Source organism: Rhipicephalus sanguineus, chromosome 3, assembly GCF_013339695.2.
Source record: "Rhipicephalus sanguineus isolate Rsan-2018 chromosome 3, BIME_Rsan_1.4, whole genome shotgun sequence".
In the NCBI taxonomy this organism is placed as follows: domain Eukaryota; kingdom Metazoa; phylum Arthropoda; class Arachnida; order Ixodida; family Ixodidae; genus Rhipicephalus; species Rhipicephalus sanguineus.
This window is the reverse complement of record NC_051178.1, coordinates 213,260,604-213,282,446: the sequence shown is the minus strand read 5'-3', so window position 1 is coordinate 213,282,446 and position 21,843 is coordinate 213,260,604. Positions and strand designations below refer to the sequence as shown.

At 44.4% G+C, this 21,843-nt stretch overlaps 1 protein-coding gene across 1 annotated transcript in view; it reads left to right on the top strand.

The window, feature by feature from the left end:
* Window positions 1–16,646, top strand: part of LOC119386298 (uncharacterized) — a 76,909-nt gene extending 60,263 nt beyond the window's left edge. The window contains exons 8-10 of the mRNA XM_037653625.2: window positions 12,418–12,539; window positions 13,740–13,857; window positions 16,266–16,646. Of these exons, the coding sequence (XP_037509553.2) occupies window positions 12,418–12,539; window positions 13,740–13,857; window positions 16,266–16,646 (621 nt within the window). The remainder of the gene's footprint in view (window positions 1–12,417; window positions 12,540–13,739; window positions 13,858–16,265) is intronic.
* Window positions 16,647–21,843: the final 5,197 nt, after the last annotated feature.

Sequence of the window (21,843 nt, the reverse complement as noted above, 5' to 3'; positions counted from 1 at the left end):
CAGATATGGCGGCACAGAACACCCGGAAGCAGTGCCTTCCCGGCGTGCCGTGCGGGTATGCTGCGGGAGAACAGGGTTGCTCGGGGGTGAATACCACCTATTCACTGCTGTCCGGGGGTTGTATTCGCGCGCGCGGCAGCCTATCGTTACTACAAATATTTTCGTTACGTCGCCAGGTGACCGAACGGCCTCAACTGGCAGAAAACACGCCAAGCAAGTAAGCTTACATTGTTTATTGGCAATCGTGAATGCAGCAGTATACATGTAAACAAGCAGCACTGTCAGTTACAGAGTTGAACAATACATACAAGAAACAGAAATATCCATCTGCTTAATAAAATTGCCAGCTGAAACTGAGCAACTCTATGTCTCTTGGCTCGTTCAGCATACCTCTTATAGTACGCAGAACGAAGCGTCAGACGATACTATTTACGATGGGTGACCCTTGCACAGTACTTGCGTACAGTGCTGCCCGTACTCTTTCTCACTTACACATGCGCGTTTGACGATTTGAGCGGTAATAAACAGCATCAAAGCTCGCAAAAGATGCAGTGTCAGTAAGATTAGCTTCAGCCCGACGTACTATTTTGACAACACATTGGCGAGAGCCACTCGGCGCTGAAAAAAAAAAAAAGTGAAACCACACTGTTGTGCTAGCTATTCCTGTACATGACGTGTTCTCGTTATTGTGCTCAATATCCTTGTGTTCGTGCCTGCGCGCCAATCTTTTTACGATGAATTCCGACCATTTAGCTCAACTTTCAGTTCAGCTAAGCTCGTGTGTTCTGGGAAAACACCATTTACGGTATCACGTTGAAAAGGAAACTTGGTTCATGTTTCAAAAGAGGTTGCAGTGACAGACACTTCAGTTGAGTAACTGTTGGCGAATAAGGAAAGCTTTAGCCTGAATCCAACATTTCAGCAAGTGAACATTCCTGTAAAGGTTGTCACGGAAGACAAGTTTCGAGAAGTGAGCTACCCTTGCTCGCCCACTGTTTATCAACTGACGTATGTGATAGCGGATGCCTGCGCGTGTTCCTGAAAGCACTCATTTATAAATAAAAAAGAATGATGTACCAGTGGACAGCACCGACAATAGACTGCACATGATGTGTGCGCGCACAATAGAGACATTTGGAACAGTAGTATACCAGACAGCTAGGAGGTGCTGGAAGTAATAGTAGCAATGTTGGGAAACTAGGCAGTGAGTAATCATTTCTGTCAAATGTATATAATTAGCTTTTTTGTTCAATTGCTATGTTTCGCACTGAAAAATAAATAAATTAGTCCATTTTTTCTGGTGCCAATGGTGCATAGTCGTGAAAGACACTGCTTAAACGATGGACGATTGCAGAAGCTGAATTGACATTTTCATTCTTCACTACCTCCTAATTGTCTGCCTCACTCTTAACACGGGTGTCACACAAAACTAATAAGGCGGCAATAGGGGCTAGAAGGCACGTCTTCATGCTTGTGATGCGCTGCAGGTAGACACGGACCAGAAAAAACGAGAACAGCACAAGGTGTTGCGCATCACCCTGTGTTGTTCTCGTTTTTTCTGGTCCGTGTCTACCTGCAGCGTATCACAAGCATGAACACAAAACTAGCCTTTTTTGGTTATATAGCTCACGCCAATATCAAAGAAGTAGCAGTTATTACACATTCAAATCTTTAACATGCACAAACACTGGCCAACTCTATTGAACTCTGATTGTATCTATTGAGTGCACTCATTTATTTTTCTGTTAAAAATAAACATACTTTTAAAAACTCCGTGTCATGTGTCAGGTCTGTTATCTAGAACAAATATTATTTGCTACTTGTCTGTGGTTCCACTACACATACAAAACAAATTGCTTGCACAAATGCAACGGTGCTGTACCCTCTTTTCTGGATGTGTCTGTTTACATATCATCCCAATAATGTATTGGCGAAGTTCATTGAATAAAACTAAAGACTAAATTTTCAAATGCTTTACAAATTCAACAGCCTGTTTCATAGAACACTGCCCAAAATGTCCTTATGCACATGCTTCTATTCTACTACTCCCATCATCAAACGTTATTTATTCCAGAGTAGCGACCCGGAAACTATTCTCCAGGTGACCACTACACGAAATGGCACGAGTGTTTGCACACAGTTTTCTATTTTAGAACCTTCACAATGTCCCTCCCTACAAGAAATCGGTACACATAACTCTTTTCAGCACTACTGTAGCTTTCCTTGCCATTGCTTTGCAACAGCTTCCACAATTGCAGCAAACTATATTCACTGGGAAAAACAAGTGCTGCTAAATATGCACTACTACTGGCCCACTTGCTACCAAGTTACATGTGATACTCTGTGCAAAGTTTCACACGTAGATTAAAGTACAGTATGTGCACCCCATCACATGCACTATCCAAGAAATTTGAAGCCAGCACATTTCCTCTAAACTGAATAATTCATGAAGCAAGAAGCAATAATTTGTGGACCCAATTTTGTACTGCTTCAACATACCGTTGCTTTTGAGTATAAGGCTTCAACATACACTGCTTTTGAGTATAAGGCTTGCATTTGTCCGCCTGGTAAACTTTGGTGGTGGATAGGCGACTCTTGAGCTTCTTACGACTTGGTGTGGGTAGCTTGGAAACCAATGATTTCTCTTTTGTCCAGTTTTCTGAGAAGAAAAAAAATTGAGTCATGAGAAAAAGCAAGAAAGAAATGATGAAAGAAAAAAAATTGGTTCAATAAGTAAAGTGTCCACAACCATACCTTGTGAGGATTTGGGACGACGAATTTACTTTCAGTAGTGGAAAATCCTCTGCTGACTTGAGGTAGGTTCAGAGATAGAGCATCCGAGCGTGTGCTGATATGAGCAGTTTCTTGGAGGCTGTGGTTGGGTTGGAAGAGGAAAAAATAATGATTACTATGGTAGAAGCGTGAGTGGATTGCGATTCATGTCTGAGAAGAATGTATATGAGAGCACTGCATGAGAAAAATAGTGTGCACATAACATTGCTTTGTTTGTGAATTTGTTTTAGTGGTGACCTTCAGTGGACCGTGTCTGACCAAGCCTCAATTAGAGGATACTAAGTTAATTTCCCAACTCTATAAACTACATGGTATGTGCAAATGTAATATGTATGATTGTAAACTTACGAAAATGTATAAATGCATATACATACTATAAGTTCACTTGGCTCTACCATGCATTGGACTTCTGAGCATTTATCTCAGAAGACTAATTTGTGCAGAAATAGGTAAAACTTATGCTGCGATCTGTGTTACAAAGTTTAGCAGTAAAGATATTTTTTGCAAAAGTGCGAGCGAAGTAAATAATCTTAGAAAATGTCATTGTAATCCACAAGCGGTGCATCCGATCAGCTGGACGAGTCGTAAAACCTTTTGAAATGACAAAAACCGTAGCGCATGCAAAAAAAAAAAGCTATGTTCAAATGCAAAGCAGTGCATTTTCACTCACCGGTGCGCACACCCACATGGTGCATGGTTATTCCGTTTTCGTAGGTAGTCTCCGAGCTCCTTGCTGGCATTGAATTTTCACGCTGGCAGCCGGTGAAGCGCCGCAGCTGACGTGATTCACAGGCTTTAGACACGTTCGCTTTGTGGCAGCGGCATGTAAAATTTGGAGCACAAACTCGCATTGCTATATCAAAACTGATTTAAAACGGAGCTGCGTAACGCCGATCAAAGCAAACGACCGCGGTACAATTTGAATGAAATAACCGGCCGAAGCGCAATCGATACCAATGGGCTGCTGCTTTTCGAGCGTCAATGTAATCTCAATACTTGTCCTCAAACAATCAAGCTCTTGTATTAACTCTAGAAATAACATAAAAACTGGTCCCTACTAGCTATATGCAAAATGACACGGTAACTAAGCTTTCAACAATCTTCTGATACATTCTGAAATAAATTTTTTGGCCGCGTTGAGCGCCCCTAACACGGAAAATGCGAACTAACTTATCCGACCACGGCCGGGCTAGACCGCACGCGCGCGCTCGCTTCTTACGGCTTACGGCCTTCGCATCGGGTGTAGTACATACCTCTCGCCGCTGCTTTGAGGGGGGCGCTGCGACCCTGACCCTCCTCCGCCGCTCCGTGCAGCGCGCGCAACGCCGGCACATGAGTTCGGGCGCGCTTCTTCACTCACCGCGCGTTGAAAAACAAGTTGCCTAATCGTTGAAGACGCACAAATGGTTTATTCTAACTTCTTATATGCGCAATGTGCATCGAGCTTAAGCTTATCGAAAAACGTATAAATGCAAGAGCCGGGAGTACAGCGCTCGATCCGCCATCAAACGTGTAGACATTCTGAGATCTGGAAATAAATATTTATTGCTCGTAAGCACTCGCAAATAGTTGAACGCTTTCAAGGGAAAACTTTGCCGGACTTCACAAATGTCTCGTTCACAGCCTAAAATGCTTCCTACTCGGCTTATGTGCGTAGGTGGAAGGCTTGTCGTTCGCGTCAGTCAGTGTTTGTGTGATTGACGAGGAGAATTCTTAGGAATTTTTCGGCTATGAGATCTGCGGATCGTCGGGATTGGCTGTCGTCAACGCCTTCAGGGCAACTTAAGATGGGAACGCGTTGCAAGTAGGGCTGGACTGCTGTTTCCAAAACTCCTACCACATTCCTGCGTGGCAGGTGTTCAGAGGCCTTATCGAAAAAGATCACTATCTTGTCCAAAAGAGCTAGAAACTCAGGCCTCGGGTTGTGTAGTTCGTTCCTGTCTTGTGCTCGCAGTAGCTTGTACAGCTGATGCTGCCTGTTGTTGGTCGTCAGTAGCGCAGTGCAAGAGTCAAATCCGAGGTCTGTAATAATAATAAGCGACGAGGAGAGTCTGAAAAGTGCGAGCTATTTGAGCGGTTGTGCGTTTTAGCGGTGCGATTAGAGCGGTTGTGCGTTGTTAGCAGTGCGATTTGAGCGAATATGCGTATGCGACTTTGTGTTATGAGTTTTGCGTTGTAACCAAGTTGTTGATAATTAAATGTAAACTTCTTTTTCCCTTTTAACTGTGTGTCGTGCGTTGCGTTTTCTATTGTGTCCTATTTTACGGCCCAGTCATCCTGACGCTAACAAAAGGAACGCAGAAGAGCTCGGAGTCCCTGGAATTAATGTTTCCAGGTGGTGTTAACACCAGGTACTACTCTCGGGGCGTGCAGTCTGAAGGGGTTATTCAGCAGCAAGAGTCCTCTCTTGTTTTTTTTTTACTTTCTTTCTCCCTATACGCAGTTATTTTCAACCATTAGATATACAACTCACGTACGTGTTTCAAAGAGCTGTCAAGCTGCATACCGCAGCATTTAGCCCTGAAAACCACTCGAAATGTATTTGGAAAAATAAAGAAATAAAAAATAGCTAGCAAAGGGGAGGCGAGCTCTCTTAATTGCGGCCTCATTGTCCAACGAGACCAAGGGCCAAAGGTATTTGGTGCTCTCTGCTTGCAGAACAGGTGCAGCGTTGTTTATCTCTCTCTCTGATCGTTGCCAGTGCTGCATGCCTCCTGCATTATGCCTCATGATGGTTAGCGCGAACGCAACACGGACGAAAAGAAGAAAAAACGACGACACAATTGAGCGCTGTCTAACAACTGTATGTTTATTGGAAAAATCACAAATATATATGTCTAAGAAAGAGAACTGCGTGAGCTGCCCTTCTATCGCTTTGATTGATGAGGAAGTGTCTTTCCTGGAAAGGCGTATTTTTGTTAGCATACACGTTTTTATCTGTCAATTATCTTTGGCGCATGTGCGGGTTTGTTGTTTTTTCTCTTTCTTATACATATATATTTGTGATTTTTCCAATAAACATTCAGTTGTTAGATAGCGCTTGTGTCGTCGTTTTTTCTTCTTTTCGTCCGTGTTGCGTTTGCGCTAACCATCGTGAGCAATTTCCAACTCGCCCAATTCGCTACCCTCCTGCATTATGCCTCGTTAGCCGATTTTTCCGCAGTTTTACTGAGTTTAAGCTTGTATTATCCACGAGAACATGCATACCGACATTATGCGGAGAGCCGTCTGATAACGTTAGTTTTTTTTTAAAGGAGACAATCCTCCCTCTACCCCTGACTTCTTGAATAATCTTCCCCGTTCTCCGTCGAGAACCCCCCTTCCGCGGTTTCACATCGAGCAACACTCTTGTGCCGTGTGCGCGGCGCAGCAGATGCACGGTCTAGAGTTACTGTATATGCTACCTTTAGCATATACAGTAACTCTAGCACGGTCAGGGTCGCAGCGCCCCTACCGCCGACGGGCGGCGAAACATACTGAGAAACTCTCCCATTGCTTTCGCGACGGGTGAGAAGGCCGTAAGGAAAGGAGCGCGCGTGCGGTCTAGCCCGGCCGTGTCCGACCGCTAAAAGAGGAGTGAGTAGCTCCACTCTCCGCGCATATCGATGGAACTCGCCGCGGTTGATTTTTTCGCCCTCTGCGGCGATCGCTGGAACTTGAGACTTTCCGGGGCCTGGCTAGGGTGGCTAGAAGGGGAGGTGTGCTGAGCGCGGCGGCCAGCCATAGGAGAGGGTGGTCCTCTTTCGCGTGATCGCCGCTAGGGCACAACGTAGCGCTGCCGTCTGGGGCGCCGTCAGCGTTTCCGCGGAGAGAGGCTGGCCGGCGGCCCGGCGGTTTGTAGTTGTGTAGTTTGCTGCGAACTGTTGGCGTGTGCTGTTGATTCATGAGTGTTGTGTGCTAGCAAAGATGCCGTCTACCTCAAAGAAAAAAACTCAGCGTTGGTGCTTCGTGCCAGGGTGTGATTCCGGCTACAGATCTTGTTGGGAAAAAGTGTCCCTTTTCCGTGCCCCGACTTGCCAAGAACTGTTCTTGAAGTGGGCACGCTCCATTCCGAGGGCTGACAAACCGCTTTAAGAGAATTCTGCTGTTTGCGCAAAGCATTTGCGCAAACAGCGGAATGAATGGCAAAATGTCACAGAAATGAATGACAAAAAAATCAAAAGGAGAAAGCCTTGTGTGATGTGAGGCAAGCCGCGGAAACAATCAAGTGCATTCTGTTGTACACAATAAAGGTTCTTTACCTAGTAACATGCTGCATTAATTTATTTGGTTTCTGAATTGAGCCTCAAAAGACTACCTAGCGTTGTATTACCATGTATGCCGGCCATGATTTAATCCTGATTTGGTTGGCGTAGATCAAGTTATCTGCTTTCGCACGTAATGAGGTGCACGAATAAAATGATCAGAGTGCATTAGAGCATAATTAAGCCCCCAGGGCCATAATTAAGGGGGGGTTGAGGGGGTTCTGACACCCCCCGAAATTTTTTCCTGCTTTATTTATTTCTTTATCATAGTACCCACAGCGCCCAAGGGCATATTACAGTTGGGGGGGGGGGGGGGGGGGGGGGGCGGCGAGAATACAATATTTCGATACAGAATACAGATTCCAACACTTCAACATTACAATAAATGCAATTCACTGTCAACTTACGTAGCGATACATGGGATATACACAATATAAATCAGGTTCATAGTACAGTTTTGTCCTTACACAACCGCACGAGTACACTACTGGAAACCCAGAAGTGAACTTGAAAATACTTCATGTGAAGTAATTTCTGCTACTTCAGGAGACAATCTATTCCACTTGCTTATCGTCCTCGGAAAAAATGACATTTTAAATGCGTCAGTCGGGCAGCTTATTTCCTTTATCTTATTGGCATGATGTAATCGCTGCGAAACGTAATCCGGTTTGTGAAAGTATCGCGAGGGGTCCAGACCCGTTAGGTCATGAAATACGTTATGAAATAGTTTCAACCGCAGATATTCCCTTCGTTTGTGTAGAAGTTCCCAACCAAGCCTTTCTTTTGCTTTTGAAACACTGAAATTCCTGGTATAGTCAGAGCAGCAGACAAACCAAACAGCCAAGTTCTGAATTCTTTCTAAATTGGACACGTCACAATTGCCTTCCACGGATCCCACATAGCACAAGCGTAATCTAAGATAGATCGAACGTTAGACATGTACAGTTGAGTCTTGGCCTCAAATGGTTAACTTTTGCATTTCTGCGCAGGAAACCTAGCACACACCCGGCTTTGTGACGTGATGGATGTGACAGCTCCAGGAAAGGTCCGGTGTGAAATGTACACGAAGATGCTTGTGTTCGCGAACTGATAGCAGCCTGGTTGAATTTACTACATAAAAAGAGTCATGGGGGGCCTTTTTTCTAGTGAAACACATATGCACTGTTTTTTTTTTTTTCATTAATAAACATACGCCACCTATCACACCATTCTAAGACCCTGTCGAGGTCGTTTTGGAGAGTAGTGTAATCATGGGAGCTATGTATAATTCTGTACAAAACACAGTCATCGGCAAATAATTTGATATGTGATGAAATACCGGAACAAATGCCATTTATGTAGATGAGGAACAATAGCGGACCCAGACTGACCCTTGGGGCATGCCAGAGGACACATCAACTTCCCGGGATGTCTTACCATTGATAATGACATTTTGCCTTCTCAAATTTAAATACTCGTTTTAACGAGTTCACAATTAACTGTATCGTTCACATTATACGTTTTTAGTTTTTCAATTAATAAAGAGTGGGGTACAACACCAAAGGCTTTTTTTTAAATCTAGAAACAAGCAGTCAACAGAGAAACCTTTATCTAAAGCACAGGATAAGTGTCAATTCAAGTAATTGTGTTGTACAGGAAAAACGATTACGAAATTCGTGCTGCTGAGGATTAAGTAAGGAATGCGTGTTCATATGAGTCATAACATTGGTAAATAGAACATGTTCAAGTATTATGCGTGCAACTGCATTATCAACTGCATTATCAACTAGGAACTGCATTATCAGCTAAAGTTTTATATAAATTGGTAACGCGCGCATTTCCACTGAAGCGTTCTCCTTGCCGAGAACGGAGAACGGCTACGTTCGCTGACGGCGCCCCCGACGACAGCGCCGCCCCACGGCATTCACGCGAATGGCGGCCAACTTTTGCCGCCCGGTCATCACACCTCCCCTTCTAGCCACCCTAGCCTGGCTCAGCGCCCGACCGCCCGACCCTGTTTGCACAGCGCCACCACGCAGTCGCGGCGAGCGGGGGAAACGCAAGCGCCGACGGCCGCGGGAGGGTGTTCTACCAGGCACTGAAAGTTATAGAGGAGGCACTGCCTCTACAAGCTCTCCATTAAAGATGTGCTTGAAGATCCTCACAATAAACCGATCGTCAAAATGACGAGAACACACAACGCATGTCTCGTCCAGCACTCTCGACTTCTCGTTTTATGTTCCTTTCCCATTCTTCTCGACGAAGAGCGTCCGCCGGAGCACGGACCAGGGAACTTTTTCGGCAGACGTTTTGTACCCGCCTTTGCACAGAGGCACGAAGCATGTCCTGCCTTTCTTAGCAGGCATACTCCAAAATACGAAGAAATGACGGTAATGTCACAGTTGATGTTCGGCGGAAACATATCAGGTAAGCCACAATAAAGCAGCACAGGGGCGTACGTTGACTCACCACGTGCAGAGACGAACAAAACTCGCGCTTCCACACAACCAAGCACAAACACAAGCAAACAAACAATGATCGGCAGCGGCAGCGGGGCCAGCTCGTCAGCGTCGTCAGCTCGCAGCTCGCCTCTAACCCGTCTCCGGAGCGCAGCGCCCCTAGCGGCGTCATAAAAACACGTTTCACCGCGGCGGCCGACAGAAGCGTCTGCTCACGACACTAGCCAAACCCTTCTAGCCTCTCTAGTCTTGCGCCGCGGGTTCACGAGACCGTGGCCTCCGAGATTGGCTCCTGCAATGCCACCCCAGCTTAGGAAACTCTATGACCCCAGCCACGGCGCGTTACCGGCGCCAATCTCGGAGGCCACGGCTACACGATAACGGAGCAGCGTTGTATTGATGTCCTACGAACATTGAACATTGCCATCCGTCACGAACTAGCAACATAGCAAAATAACGCAGTTTTCTGCCCCTAAATAATTGTTTTGGGTGAGCTCTGCCTTCAGTTCCCCTTTTGTTTAATTTGTACATTTATCTGTGCTGAAGCTGCATATAATGAATACCTGTTTGTAACGAATTTTTTCAGGAATTTATCTAGGTTTAACTGTATTTAAATATTAGCAAACGGCCCTTACTTTTTGAATAACTCTCGTACTATATTAAAAAAGAAAAAATGTGTGTCCTTGGAAAAGGATAATACGTTGCCTTTTCTCTTAGTATAAACAAGTACAAGTAACCTTTACAAATTGCCCGTTACATCTAAACCTAATAAATTACACGGAATATGTTGCAGTTAATTAGCAGTGCAGCCGTGCAGTTTTGTGAAAACATTCCTAGATTCCTTGGAACATGCCAACTTGTATTCTTCAACACAGAGCAGCACTTGCAGATTTTGGTGCTGGTTCAGAGTACAAGGATTAGCTCAGCCTCACTGGTCTGCAAAAAACAGCATGAACTGTGAACCGAAGGTTGCGGGATGAAATCCCGGCTGCCACATCTGCATTCTGATGGATGCAAAATGCTATAGAGGCCCGTGTACTGAAATTTAGATCCACGTCAAAGAACACCAGATGGTCAAAATTTCCTGAGCCCTCCACTACGATGCCTCTCATAATCATATTGTGGTTTTGGGACATAAAACCTCAACAATTATTATTATATTAGAATAGACTAGCTGTTAAACAGAAAAATAAGAATACAAATGAAATAAATACCAAGTGCATGATCAGTAATTCACTAATAGTACATATCCTGAAAGGAAAAAAAAAAAAGCCTTTTTCACTAGTTGAACTGGTATAGTGCATCCCAGAAAATAAAGCAACGGCTGAGCCAGCCAAATAAAAGGACAGAGTGTTAACTTCTAACCGGTTCAGGGAGCACAACGTACACCACCAAATTTGTGTAGTACAAGGTTGCCTGTCGCTGTCACCTCCTTAGGGGTCATGGCACACAGGTGGAAGAGCATATGCTTCCATGGGTACTCCACTTCTAGGTCAATAAAAGCAGACAGTTCTTGCCACTTCCTCTTCGCCTTATGAAAGTCTTCAGACGTTACATCATTTTTCATGATGCGCTATACCAGTTCAAGGACGACAAACCAACTTGCCCGATCATCAACACTTGGCTCTTTCGGATAATTTTATTCTGTCTGTACACTCTTCATTACGCATTCTTTCATTTTTGCTCAGGAAATGAGGCTTACAGCTTTTCATTTTTGAAAGAAACAAACACGGAATGACGAGCAACAGAAAAAGGAATGGCAGTCTGCCATGATCCAGGAAAAAAGGTTTGATGATGCATCCAAAACACTGTGAAGCATGTGCCAAATGGGTAAACAACTGAAAATCAGCGAGACATTCACTCAACGAATATGTCACAGGGTATAAAACATGTAAAAGGCTGATGCACCCACAAGGAAAACACGAGGGATGGCTGGAAACATGGCAAAAGCTTGCATAGTTGTTTGCTGGGGCATTACCATTGCTGTGTATTTTCTCTGAAAATTTTCACAACAGAGTGCCCAGACAGTATATCTCAAAGACAAACCTGGGAATGACATAACATTTGATGGTAAGTCAGCTGTTCTCATTCCCGAGGTGTTACCAGGAGGGCGCTTCACCTCTGGACCACCTTTTGAGGAAAACATTTACCTATCTTTCAACTAGGCCTCCTGTCACTGCACTGAAGTGGACTATTCAACACAGAAATTTGGGCTAGTTGGTGGGTGTAGAACTTGTGCATCTTAGCAAGCGCAACAGAACAAACACAGAAGAAAGAGACCCGTAAATAGGTTGTTTACGTGTCCGTTGCGCTTGCTAAGATGCACAAGTTGCACTGAAGTGGCCACAGTCCAATGAACGATATGCTATCTGGAGGGCATTGGGATAGCATACCCTCTTCCTGCAGTCTCTCAAATGTTCACTCATGAAGAAATGGTTAAAAATTCTCAATGACTGCCTGTGTACTATGGTGGACACTTTATGTGTTACGGCTAAGGGCAAATATTTGAAATTGCTATGGTTTTCCTTATGTTGAATGCATAGCCATAATCATTCCTTTTTCATAAATGTTATGTTTTTGATGACTCAATAACGCTGTTTAAAAACTTTTGACACAAGTGGCAGATTTCACTAAAATTGCTGTGTGCAAAAAGTTCTTTGTACATGATCTCTGAGGTAAATTATAGGCTAGTGCAGATGGAATTCCCTGAACAGCTGTAAAAAAAAAGAAGATAAAATAAGCACAGAAAAGGACGGACAACACAGTGCAATTTGGAAGTCTCCATATTTTTACGAGGTGTAACAAATAGGCCACTAATGGCACCATGCAGATGGTACCAAGTTGTGTGGAATGATTTAAGGTTAGCCCTCATATATTCCCTATAGTCAGTGTATATGAGCACTATACACACTAAGAAGTTCCTGTTTCTTTCTTCTTGGTAGGGTCTTAAGAGAGCATGTGCCTGGAATGTGTATGTTAAAGCTTTGTGCAGTGATCTCAAACGTCAAGTAGGCCTCAGTCAATGTGGCTTTGCCCTGAGGCAGCTACTTAACGAAATGCTCAGGTAAGAGAACATCTCCACACCCAATTTAGACACTAAACAGTTTATCATCATGTAAACAGCAGACAAGTCAATGTCAGTGGAATAAGCTTACATTCAACTGGCAAAAAGATATAATTAGTAGCTGAATTACAAATATTGCCAACTTTGCATTTCTTTTTTTAAGTTATATTACAGTGGGCCCAAATATATTTCATTATGAAAACAATGACTTGGCCTAAGTGAGAACTCTTATCCTATCTTATCACTGTTGCTAGCAGACTCAGAGGCAAACCTGGGTTGTCTCTGAGAGTTGTGCCAGTGTGTCGGTTGAAGTGATTTATCATGATTACTTCAACAAATTTAGGGGTTATTTTATTGCTGAAATGTGCTTAGATATTATGCCTTCTAAACAGTGCATAATATCTTTGCCTCATGTTGGAGGAATAGCATGGTACGACTCCTTTGCAAAAGAGAAGGGCAGCACATTTCGCATTAAATTGGCAATTTTTGCTCTGCAATTCTTGCTATCGCAAAACTGAGCTAAAATAGTTATTCAACATACTGTAGTAAGTTGATTATTGAATTAAGGCAGCTTAGCAGTCTGGTTTTCTGGGCCACACATGCACGGCAGTGTTCTAGAGAATATCTTGAGTAAACTTCAGTTGGAAGTCCAGCCTTTGTTGAGTGTGTTTCTCCTCTTTTGCTCGTATCGTAGCATGCTGGGACCTTTCACATTGAATTAAAGCAATTTTGTTTTTTTCATACTTTTCCAGCCGTCATCAAGGAACCTATAAACTTCAAGCCAATAACTAGTATAACTATGCATACTATATACGTCATCATGATGGGATATAGGCTTATCTGGATATGAAAGATAATGTGCCAGGAATACGTGCAAATAGTTCCGTCTGTAGTAGCAGCAGTTCAACACTTTCTCCTTTATTTAAGACGCCCACTTGAAACATCCCATCAGCATTGACCAGCCCAGCTTGTAACCAGTTGAAAATTAATAATGATTCAAGCAGCAACTTAATATCTTGTTTACCTTTTGTTTGAGCCTGAGCGTGCTGCCATGATCACACGAGGCGTGACAACGTAAGTTCCCTCACTTTGTGCCGCCTCTTTAGGAAGGAAAACAAAGAGTGGCAGTTCAGTAGTGCTTTGAAAATTGCTAAGCTCCACATTTACATACAAATGTGTAACGTGCCTTTCTCACCACAGGCAGGCAAGATCTTTGAAAATGTTGTCCCAAGTGCCTGAGCTAAGACTGGTTCTGCACAGTGCCTATGATGCACTCTTCCTAATTTGCAGCAACACCCAAGAACTTCTTGGGCTGCCTGTGAGTCCAGTTTGCTTTACCTATGCAAGTCATGGCCACTTTTATAGCTTCCTGCTGATGCTAGATGTGCTCTGCACTGTCCTTAAACAGGGCAGCTGTTCTTGCTGTCACACAAAATCAGCCTACCTCGTTGCAGGGGACTGCTTAGGTAGTTATTGAGCTTTAAGCAGAATACTTGAGATTTTGCATAATATATACTTTCACAGTACCAGCAACTGAAGGATACTGCTACTGGTATGCATGGAGCACAGGAAGTCTGAGAAATATGTCGCATATCACTTTATAAGCATGCCAGGAATGTGGAACTGATAAACATTACAACATATATAGTGTCTGCAATGTATTACTACTCACCTAATGGGATAGTAAGTTTGGCTAGTTGGTACAAATCCATCACATAAAGCACCAAATTAACCCATAGGCTAAGAGGGAAGAAAACATCACTTGTCTCATCTTAGTCTGTGTTTCAATTTTACGCGATGTCTAATGTGTTGCTCAATGTTACGTAAGTTCCTGAGAAGCCCTTAGAACTTGCAAAACTCTCTTTAACTTTAAATATATTCTTTCCTCAATGCACTTTAAATGTGTTTTCAGGCTCAGACCAAAGAACAAAACAGCACCAGTATTCACAAAAATGCCTTATGCTAGAATAGTTTAATAAGTATCATAGCTACAGCACAACAAATATAGGAATGAAAGCAGAAATAGGAAACAGGACTGACTTTTTTCAATTGAATTTACTGAAGCAAATCTAATCGCTTTTGTACAGGAGAAGGAACCATGCACATGTGCAGCAACATGTGTGCGATTAGAAATTGCCTACGAAATACCGATGAGCTGTGCAAAGATATATATATAGGACAAATAGGCCAATACTTTAATGACTGAGCTAGGCAGCATGCTTAGAACGTAAAATATGTTTATGGTAGCCATATGGCTGTGCACTGCAAGGGCTGCAAATGCAGTCCCTTGCTCTACAAAACAAGATTTCTGAAGAAAGCGATAATGAAGAAAGAAAGAGAAGCCTTTTTTTATCAGGTCAATGCATAAGCATGCCATCACTTCACCTATCTGATGGAGAGCTTTCATTCCTCGGCCAACACTATTATGCATAATCACACATGGGTTGTTGCGCATGTGCGCAGTTCCTGCTCCTGTATAAAAGCGGCCGGAGCTTCTTCAATAACTTCAGTTGAAAGTCAGTGCTGAATCTCCATTTTCCTTCCTACATTTGTTGCGCTGTACTTATGATATTTAACATAAACCAACTCGCCCAAATCAAGCTTCTGTTAAAATTCTAACGAGTCCTGATGCTGTAAATATCATTAATGGAGGTGGCCGGCCAATGGCACCTGTGAAGAGCACCTGTGAAGGAAAGGCATTGTGAATTCAGGCCCAGTTTCACTGAAATGCAACAAAGCAAGGCATAGGCAACGGAAAGTTTAGCTAGTTGATAGCTATTCACTATGCAAGAAACCAAGGCCTGCGAACTCAAGAGCCAAGACAAAAGAAGCAGACACGAAACATTTGTGTTGTTTGATTCTCTTGTCTTGCGTCGGTGTTTACACACCTTACCTTCTTCCACGGTGAAAATATGGCACGTCAGAGATCCGCTACAGGACATTAGCATTTGTTGACAATTGACAAAATAACAATAGCAGTGAAGCCGTAACAGATTTTTTTGTTTACGTCCTCACATCAATCATCTCAGGAGACATGAAATCATTTTTCCAGTGTTAATGCAACAGCCCTATTGGCGCAACAGCCTGTGCACAGTGTGTTGGAGGCCTCATGATGTGCTGCGAATGAGAGGGTGAGCGTTCAAGGGCAACAGTGTGCCCAATGTGAGATCACTTGATATATGGTCAGTTTCGGAAGCGTGACACAATGAAATGCTGCTAGCAACATTCACTTTGGAACAAGCATGTATACTCCCCAATGCCAGTGCTTCTTATCACTCAAGTGCTGTAATGGCAAGTGCCTAGGGTCAACTCTGTCTTTGGGGCACATATGTAAGTTCACTACAGATTAGTTCTGCGGAAGCTTGCAAGGTGGAGAAGCAATGTTCATGAACCTGCTTTTATCAATCTAGGGCTGGTCTTTGACTCGGATGTGAATTTCCTTTGCAGCTTCGTGCTATAAACGGGTGAATGACAGTTCTCCCTTTCATATTGATTTCTATTTATGCTACCCCAGCACTCGTCTAGTCTACGTGTTTCTTCCTCTGTGCGTGTATGTGCTGCAATCATGTTTGCAAGTTGGGCCACCACATCAGCCTTGTTTCACGCAATTCTTCAGAATTTTGCTATCCCTGCTTATGCTTCAGCCTCGTGGCAAAACTTATTTTTCTGATAAGCTACATTAGGAAGCCTATTAAGTGAATTTAGCTTCTTGTTCGTTCCTTTCAGGCAAGCCCAGTTGCAGCAGGGCCAATCATTGAACTTCACAGGCACTGCAATGCTCTGTTCACCTCAGTATCCACCAATGACGCAGAGCTGAAGCTCAATGAACAGCAGCCTGACAACAAACATGATCAACAAGCCCCGTGGCTGTGCTTCATGCAGCCTTCTCTGTTTCCTGGTCCTCCTTGGGCACAGCTGCCCACCAACACACAGATCTGGCTTCCGTTGGCCTTATGCCTAGCCAGTGAGAGACCACAACCACTGCTGCTCCTACAGGCAAGTGATGCACAAAGCTCTTGCATCTCTTCCCCGACTTCTTGCTATCAGTGTAGCCAGACAACAGGGCGACCTGTTGCTTTTTGTATCGTGCTGCAGTCAGGCATCTAAAAGCACAGGGTAGAAAAATGCTTACGGAGCTGTTTAAGCCAGCCATCATCCGTCCAATGCGAACAAAAAAACTCCGCACCATGATGACATCAACGAACGTTGCCTAGCAATCAGCTGCACAGCTGTGCGCCTGCTCTTCGCTAGCCCATACACAGCTCCGCCACAAGCCTGTCTGCCTAGACACTGCATGCAGCCGCTCGGTCACCCCAGACATGACATGACGGCCAACTGCGCATGCGCTCCTTCGTTTCGTATAAAGCCGGCGGCAGGCCAGATGCAGACATGGGGAGACCAAAGAAGGTTCGGATTGCCAACGAGGAAGCTGCATACCGGGAATTGCGGCGCACTGCCAAGTGTGACGGAGGAGACGCAAGGACGCAGTACGTCATAGTGTCTGCTCTCGCCGTGTCGGCTGTCCACGACGTAGTACAACGGAAACAGCGAGAGGCGACTGTCCTAGACTCAGTTGGAACTTGGCATTACTTCATATAACTTAGCATCACTTGGCATAACTTGGTATAACTTGGCATCACTTCGTATGGCCAGGACCAGCTAGGAACTGATCAGCTCTGTTGTGCCTTTAGCCTTGTGCTACTAGTGCAAGCTACGTCTGGCTTTTTTTAAGATGAAAGCCTTAGGTGTCTTATAGTACAGTGACCTTGAGCAAAACACAGCAGGCAAATGAAGTGGTACGAAAACCCTTGCGACCTTCTGCAAGTGAGAGGTGTGTAGGAAGGGAACCATTACGTCTCATCGTGAGGTCCCCATCACATCATCACATGATGTCACATGGCGACATCATGAGGTGACATCAGACGACGTTAAGTGATAACATTGCTGCTTGGTCAAAGGTGGGCTGGTCACGGAGGCAGTGCAACACCAAGTGAGGTGTAGAAAGCGTCAGGAGAAAGAACAAAGTAACGCACTGATATTGTTACGGTAATTTAATGTCTTGCAAGTCTGCTTCCTGATTTTATAACTTAATGCATTACCAAGTGTCACCTAGTGTCACTACCACACTGCCAAACATTTTGAATTTAGCCTCTTGTGTCTATATAGTGAGCATTGTGTTGCCACTTCCTTAAAAGGGTCTCCTCCATAACAGTCCGCTCTAAAACAGCATCATGAGACCCAAAAACAGACCAAAAGTTTGTATAAAAGCTCTCCAGGTTCCCGACTTTAGTTTGAAACCAGACTACGCAGGTAAACAAGGACAAGATAGGTGGGCAAATATTAGCTGGAACTTCTGGCCTGTTATCGAGTGCGTCCTCACAAAATCCTTTTTACTCTTTGAGGGTCACTGCTGTCCATATCTGTACAGTGGAGAACAAACATTTGAGAGAAACAGACTACCTAGTAGTATTGCTCTGCAGATGTCCAAGTGTAACGAGGTGCTGCATAGATGCACAGAGACGAATGACACAAGAACATAAAAAGGACAAGGGCCTTGCGCACTAACAACTTTTAAAAAAGTGCGCACTAACAACATAATAATAGTTAGTGCATTTTGTGTTCTTGTGTCATTCGTCTCTGGGCATATATATGCACCATTACAATTTAGTATGCCATACCAACTAGCCCCAGTGGAAGCACTTTTGAACGCAGATGTTGCACCTTTCCACGACTTCCAAAAAAAAAAAAAGAAGCTTTTACTGTGCTGCGCCGCCTTTGCTTCTACCGAAACTGATTTTCTGCTTTCCTTTATCATAATTACCACTGTAGTGCAGTTTGGAAATACATAGGCCTGCATCACCTATACTCCACTGCACCATAGTGTTCAGCACTACCAATACTACAGGGTGTAAGCAAGCCACACGCTTGCGCAGCAATACATAGTTCCACATATAATTACCTTACAATTGGCAGGGTTGAGACATTTGCGCTTTAATTGGTGTTATCAGTAGGTGCCGGTAACTGGTTACAAATCAACATGGCAGCGCTCATGCAACCGCCCACTTTGATGCAAACTTGTGGTCGCTACTCACCCACTGTGCTGACAGCAATAACTGAATGATTAAATAACACATCACTTTGTGTCATCTCACGCATCAGGTATGTTCCGTCTCCATTAGCGAGATCACTTGTCTCCTTAACCATGCCTTCTAAGCTTAACAGGCAGAGAATTTGATACTAATAGTTTTTAGAAATAGCGCAAAATAGTCTCAAATACATTGCTGTCGAAATGTCAGGACATAAATATAAAGCAAATAAAGGCGTCAGTTTAAAACTTACAAGCCACACAGTGCATGATGACATGAGCAATTCGAAGCTGAGGGCATTAGCTTTGAAGGGTGCAGCCATGTTTTCTTTTTCCCCTAGTCTGTTCACTTTGCTCACCCAATGCATGTGCACAGATGCCAGGGGGATGCTGAGTAGACAATGCAGAGCAGAAGAATACACATCATGAGAGATTTTTGCCCCTCCTATTGGCTAAGGGGCCCTGTACCCTAGCAAAAATCCCCAATAGAAAACCAATAGCCTATTGGTTTATGGAACACCTATTGGTCTATTGGTTCTTATAGGTCTATTGGTTCCTATAGGTCTATTGGTTCTGCATAGGTCTATTGGTTCTGCATAGGTCTATTTGTTTTGTATTTGCATATTTGAACTATATTAGCCTATTGGTAATGTATTAGTTTTGTATCTATCTGTTTGCCATTCATTAGCCCATCACAAATGGTCTTGCATAAATGCGTCGTTGGTGTCAGTTTTCATGCAGAAGGCCCACAATGTGGCAGCGCCCCTGCAATGATAATCACAGTGGATGAATGAGGCATATGTTCAAATATATTCTCATAATCAAAACTACAAGTGCTTCTTCTGGCCCTTGATGATGTTGGCGATCTTGCCGGCGACTATTTTGCCAAGGCAACTATGTCTTGTGTCAATTTCTTCTGGACTGCCTCATCCGCACTCGAGGAAGTGCCTGAAAGATTCTGTAAATAAACAGAGCCATGAAATCAGAACACAGTAACAGATATTTAATTAAAGTTTATACCTTTGAAGCAATGTATAGAAAGTAGGCGGCACAGTGAGAAATTATCTAGACCTTCATTCGCTGCACATGTTCACAATGTTGCAGGAGCTGAACTATAGCAAAAAACTGAGTGAAATATTACACACCCAACTGTGGCTTATTGCGTGAAAGAAAACAGTATATCGGCAAAATTTTGCGGCAAAAAAGGAAGGAAAAGAAAGGGGCAATTTTTTTTTTTTTTTTTAAATTAAGCAGCGCCTTATCCCGTTTACACGCTTGCGTCCTGTGTTTTTTGAGCTGTACCCAAGAATGAACTGCAAACTCGTCCTTAAATTACAGCAAACTCAATAATCACTTACTATCTGTGACGTGCTCTTTTTCGCGATGGTGGTGCGACTATCATACCTAGAGCATGCCACTAAATAAATTAAGCTAGGGTAGATTCACGATGAGGCAACAGTAATATGTAAGACTGTAGTAAAGGCAGCCTAGATTTCATATCGTTGCAAGCCCAACACAGCAGTCAGGCTGCAATGAGTTGGATATAACACACGTGCTGCATGTTACGTGCTTATGCAATTAAGCCAACAACATTAATAAATCGCACCAGTGTAGTACATATGCTATGCACATTTTGTATAATGAATGAGGAACTGTCTACGGTGCCGGCAGCCGGCAGAGCAGGCTGCACGGGATAATGCCGGCACTTCGTCTCGATTGGCTGGCTGCAGTCATGTGACCACACTGCCGGTATTTCTGCTTTGGCAGTGTCTAGCGTTACGTCTAGACGTAACGGTAGGAGCCGTTGCAGTTACTTCTGGACGTAAGAATAACGAGTCGTAAAGGAGTCCTGACACAAAAATTTTCGCCCCGCGTTTTTTTGCTGCAATGTGTTGCTGGGGGCCTATTAGTCCTAACACGGCACATCGTTTGCTGCAGCGCGCGACAGATAATTAATTACAAGCTCCTCATTACCGACACAGCCTCAGTTTCGGTTTTACAGAGCTCCAAAAACGGCAAGCCGCCGGGTACAACTATCACCACCTAGCGAGTGAAACGCTAGGTCACGTGAGCACACGGAACAGTGACGCATTTCCGCGCAGTCTGTCGTCGTTGGGCTCATCGTCGTCTGATGGTGACGATTTTCTTGCGGCGGGGATCGAAGGAATTTTCGACGTGGCGAATCACTTCAGGTTTGACCCGCTGGCGAGGAGCGATTCGTCGGGAAGCGCGTGAAAACAGAAATGGCGGCTACGACGTCATCGTAACTTGTACAGGCTACAACGGTTACGTAGGGGAAGTAGGGGGGTCACCTCGGGTCACCTCCGAGGGTGTCAATGCACTAGGTGCGGCCTATAATGCTGGATCGCGCTCGCGAACTTCAAAATTCATACAAAATACCTTCCAAGCTTTATTCGCTGTCGATATTTTGCAGATGGTACACGCACGTACACGGGAATCGATCCAGCAGGCTATCTCGGCCGCGAAATTTTGTGTCAGTACCCCTTTAAAGTTACGTCCAGCGTGACAGTACAAATGCAGCCCGTTAAACCTACCTAACCGATTGGCCCTAGTAGCGCAGCGGTTAACGTGTCGTGCTCGGAACTGCTAGGACGTTGGTTCAAACCACGCTGCAGTCTCGTCTTTTTTTTTTAATTTTTTTTTACGGCAGGGTATTGTTTGGTGTTGCATTAGTCTGTTACCAGACTGAGAAGCGCGAACCGGCTCGTGGGTTACGTGCGCCCCAGTGACACGGGCACACCACGGACGCTGGCACGGACGGGCGCCTGCCCAAACAGCGCGTGGCCGCGACAGCGGCCAGTAGCACGTGACCGTGACCCTGCCAACCGGCCATTGAGCGATAGCGAAATGGCCGCACTCGCGAAGCGAGGGCGAAGCCACGATTAGTTTTCCGCGCCCGAAGGGCGCAGAGGGCCTTCACTGAGCAACAGGAAAATGTACTAAACGTCTCTCGAAGCCAGGCAAAGCGCCTCAGTGACACGGGCATCATGCACAATGCCATGATCTACTGTGCCGGCACTACCCCAATAAAGCAGAAATACCAACAGTTTGGTCACATGACTGCAGCCAGCCAATCGAGACGAAGTGCCGGCATTATCCCGTGCAGCCTGCTCTGCCGGCTGCCGGCACCGTAGACAGTTCCAATGAATTATCATGTGGCCTTGGTTCTTGTGACATTATGTCGAACAAGTATGATAA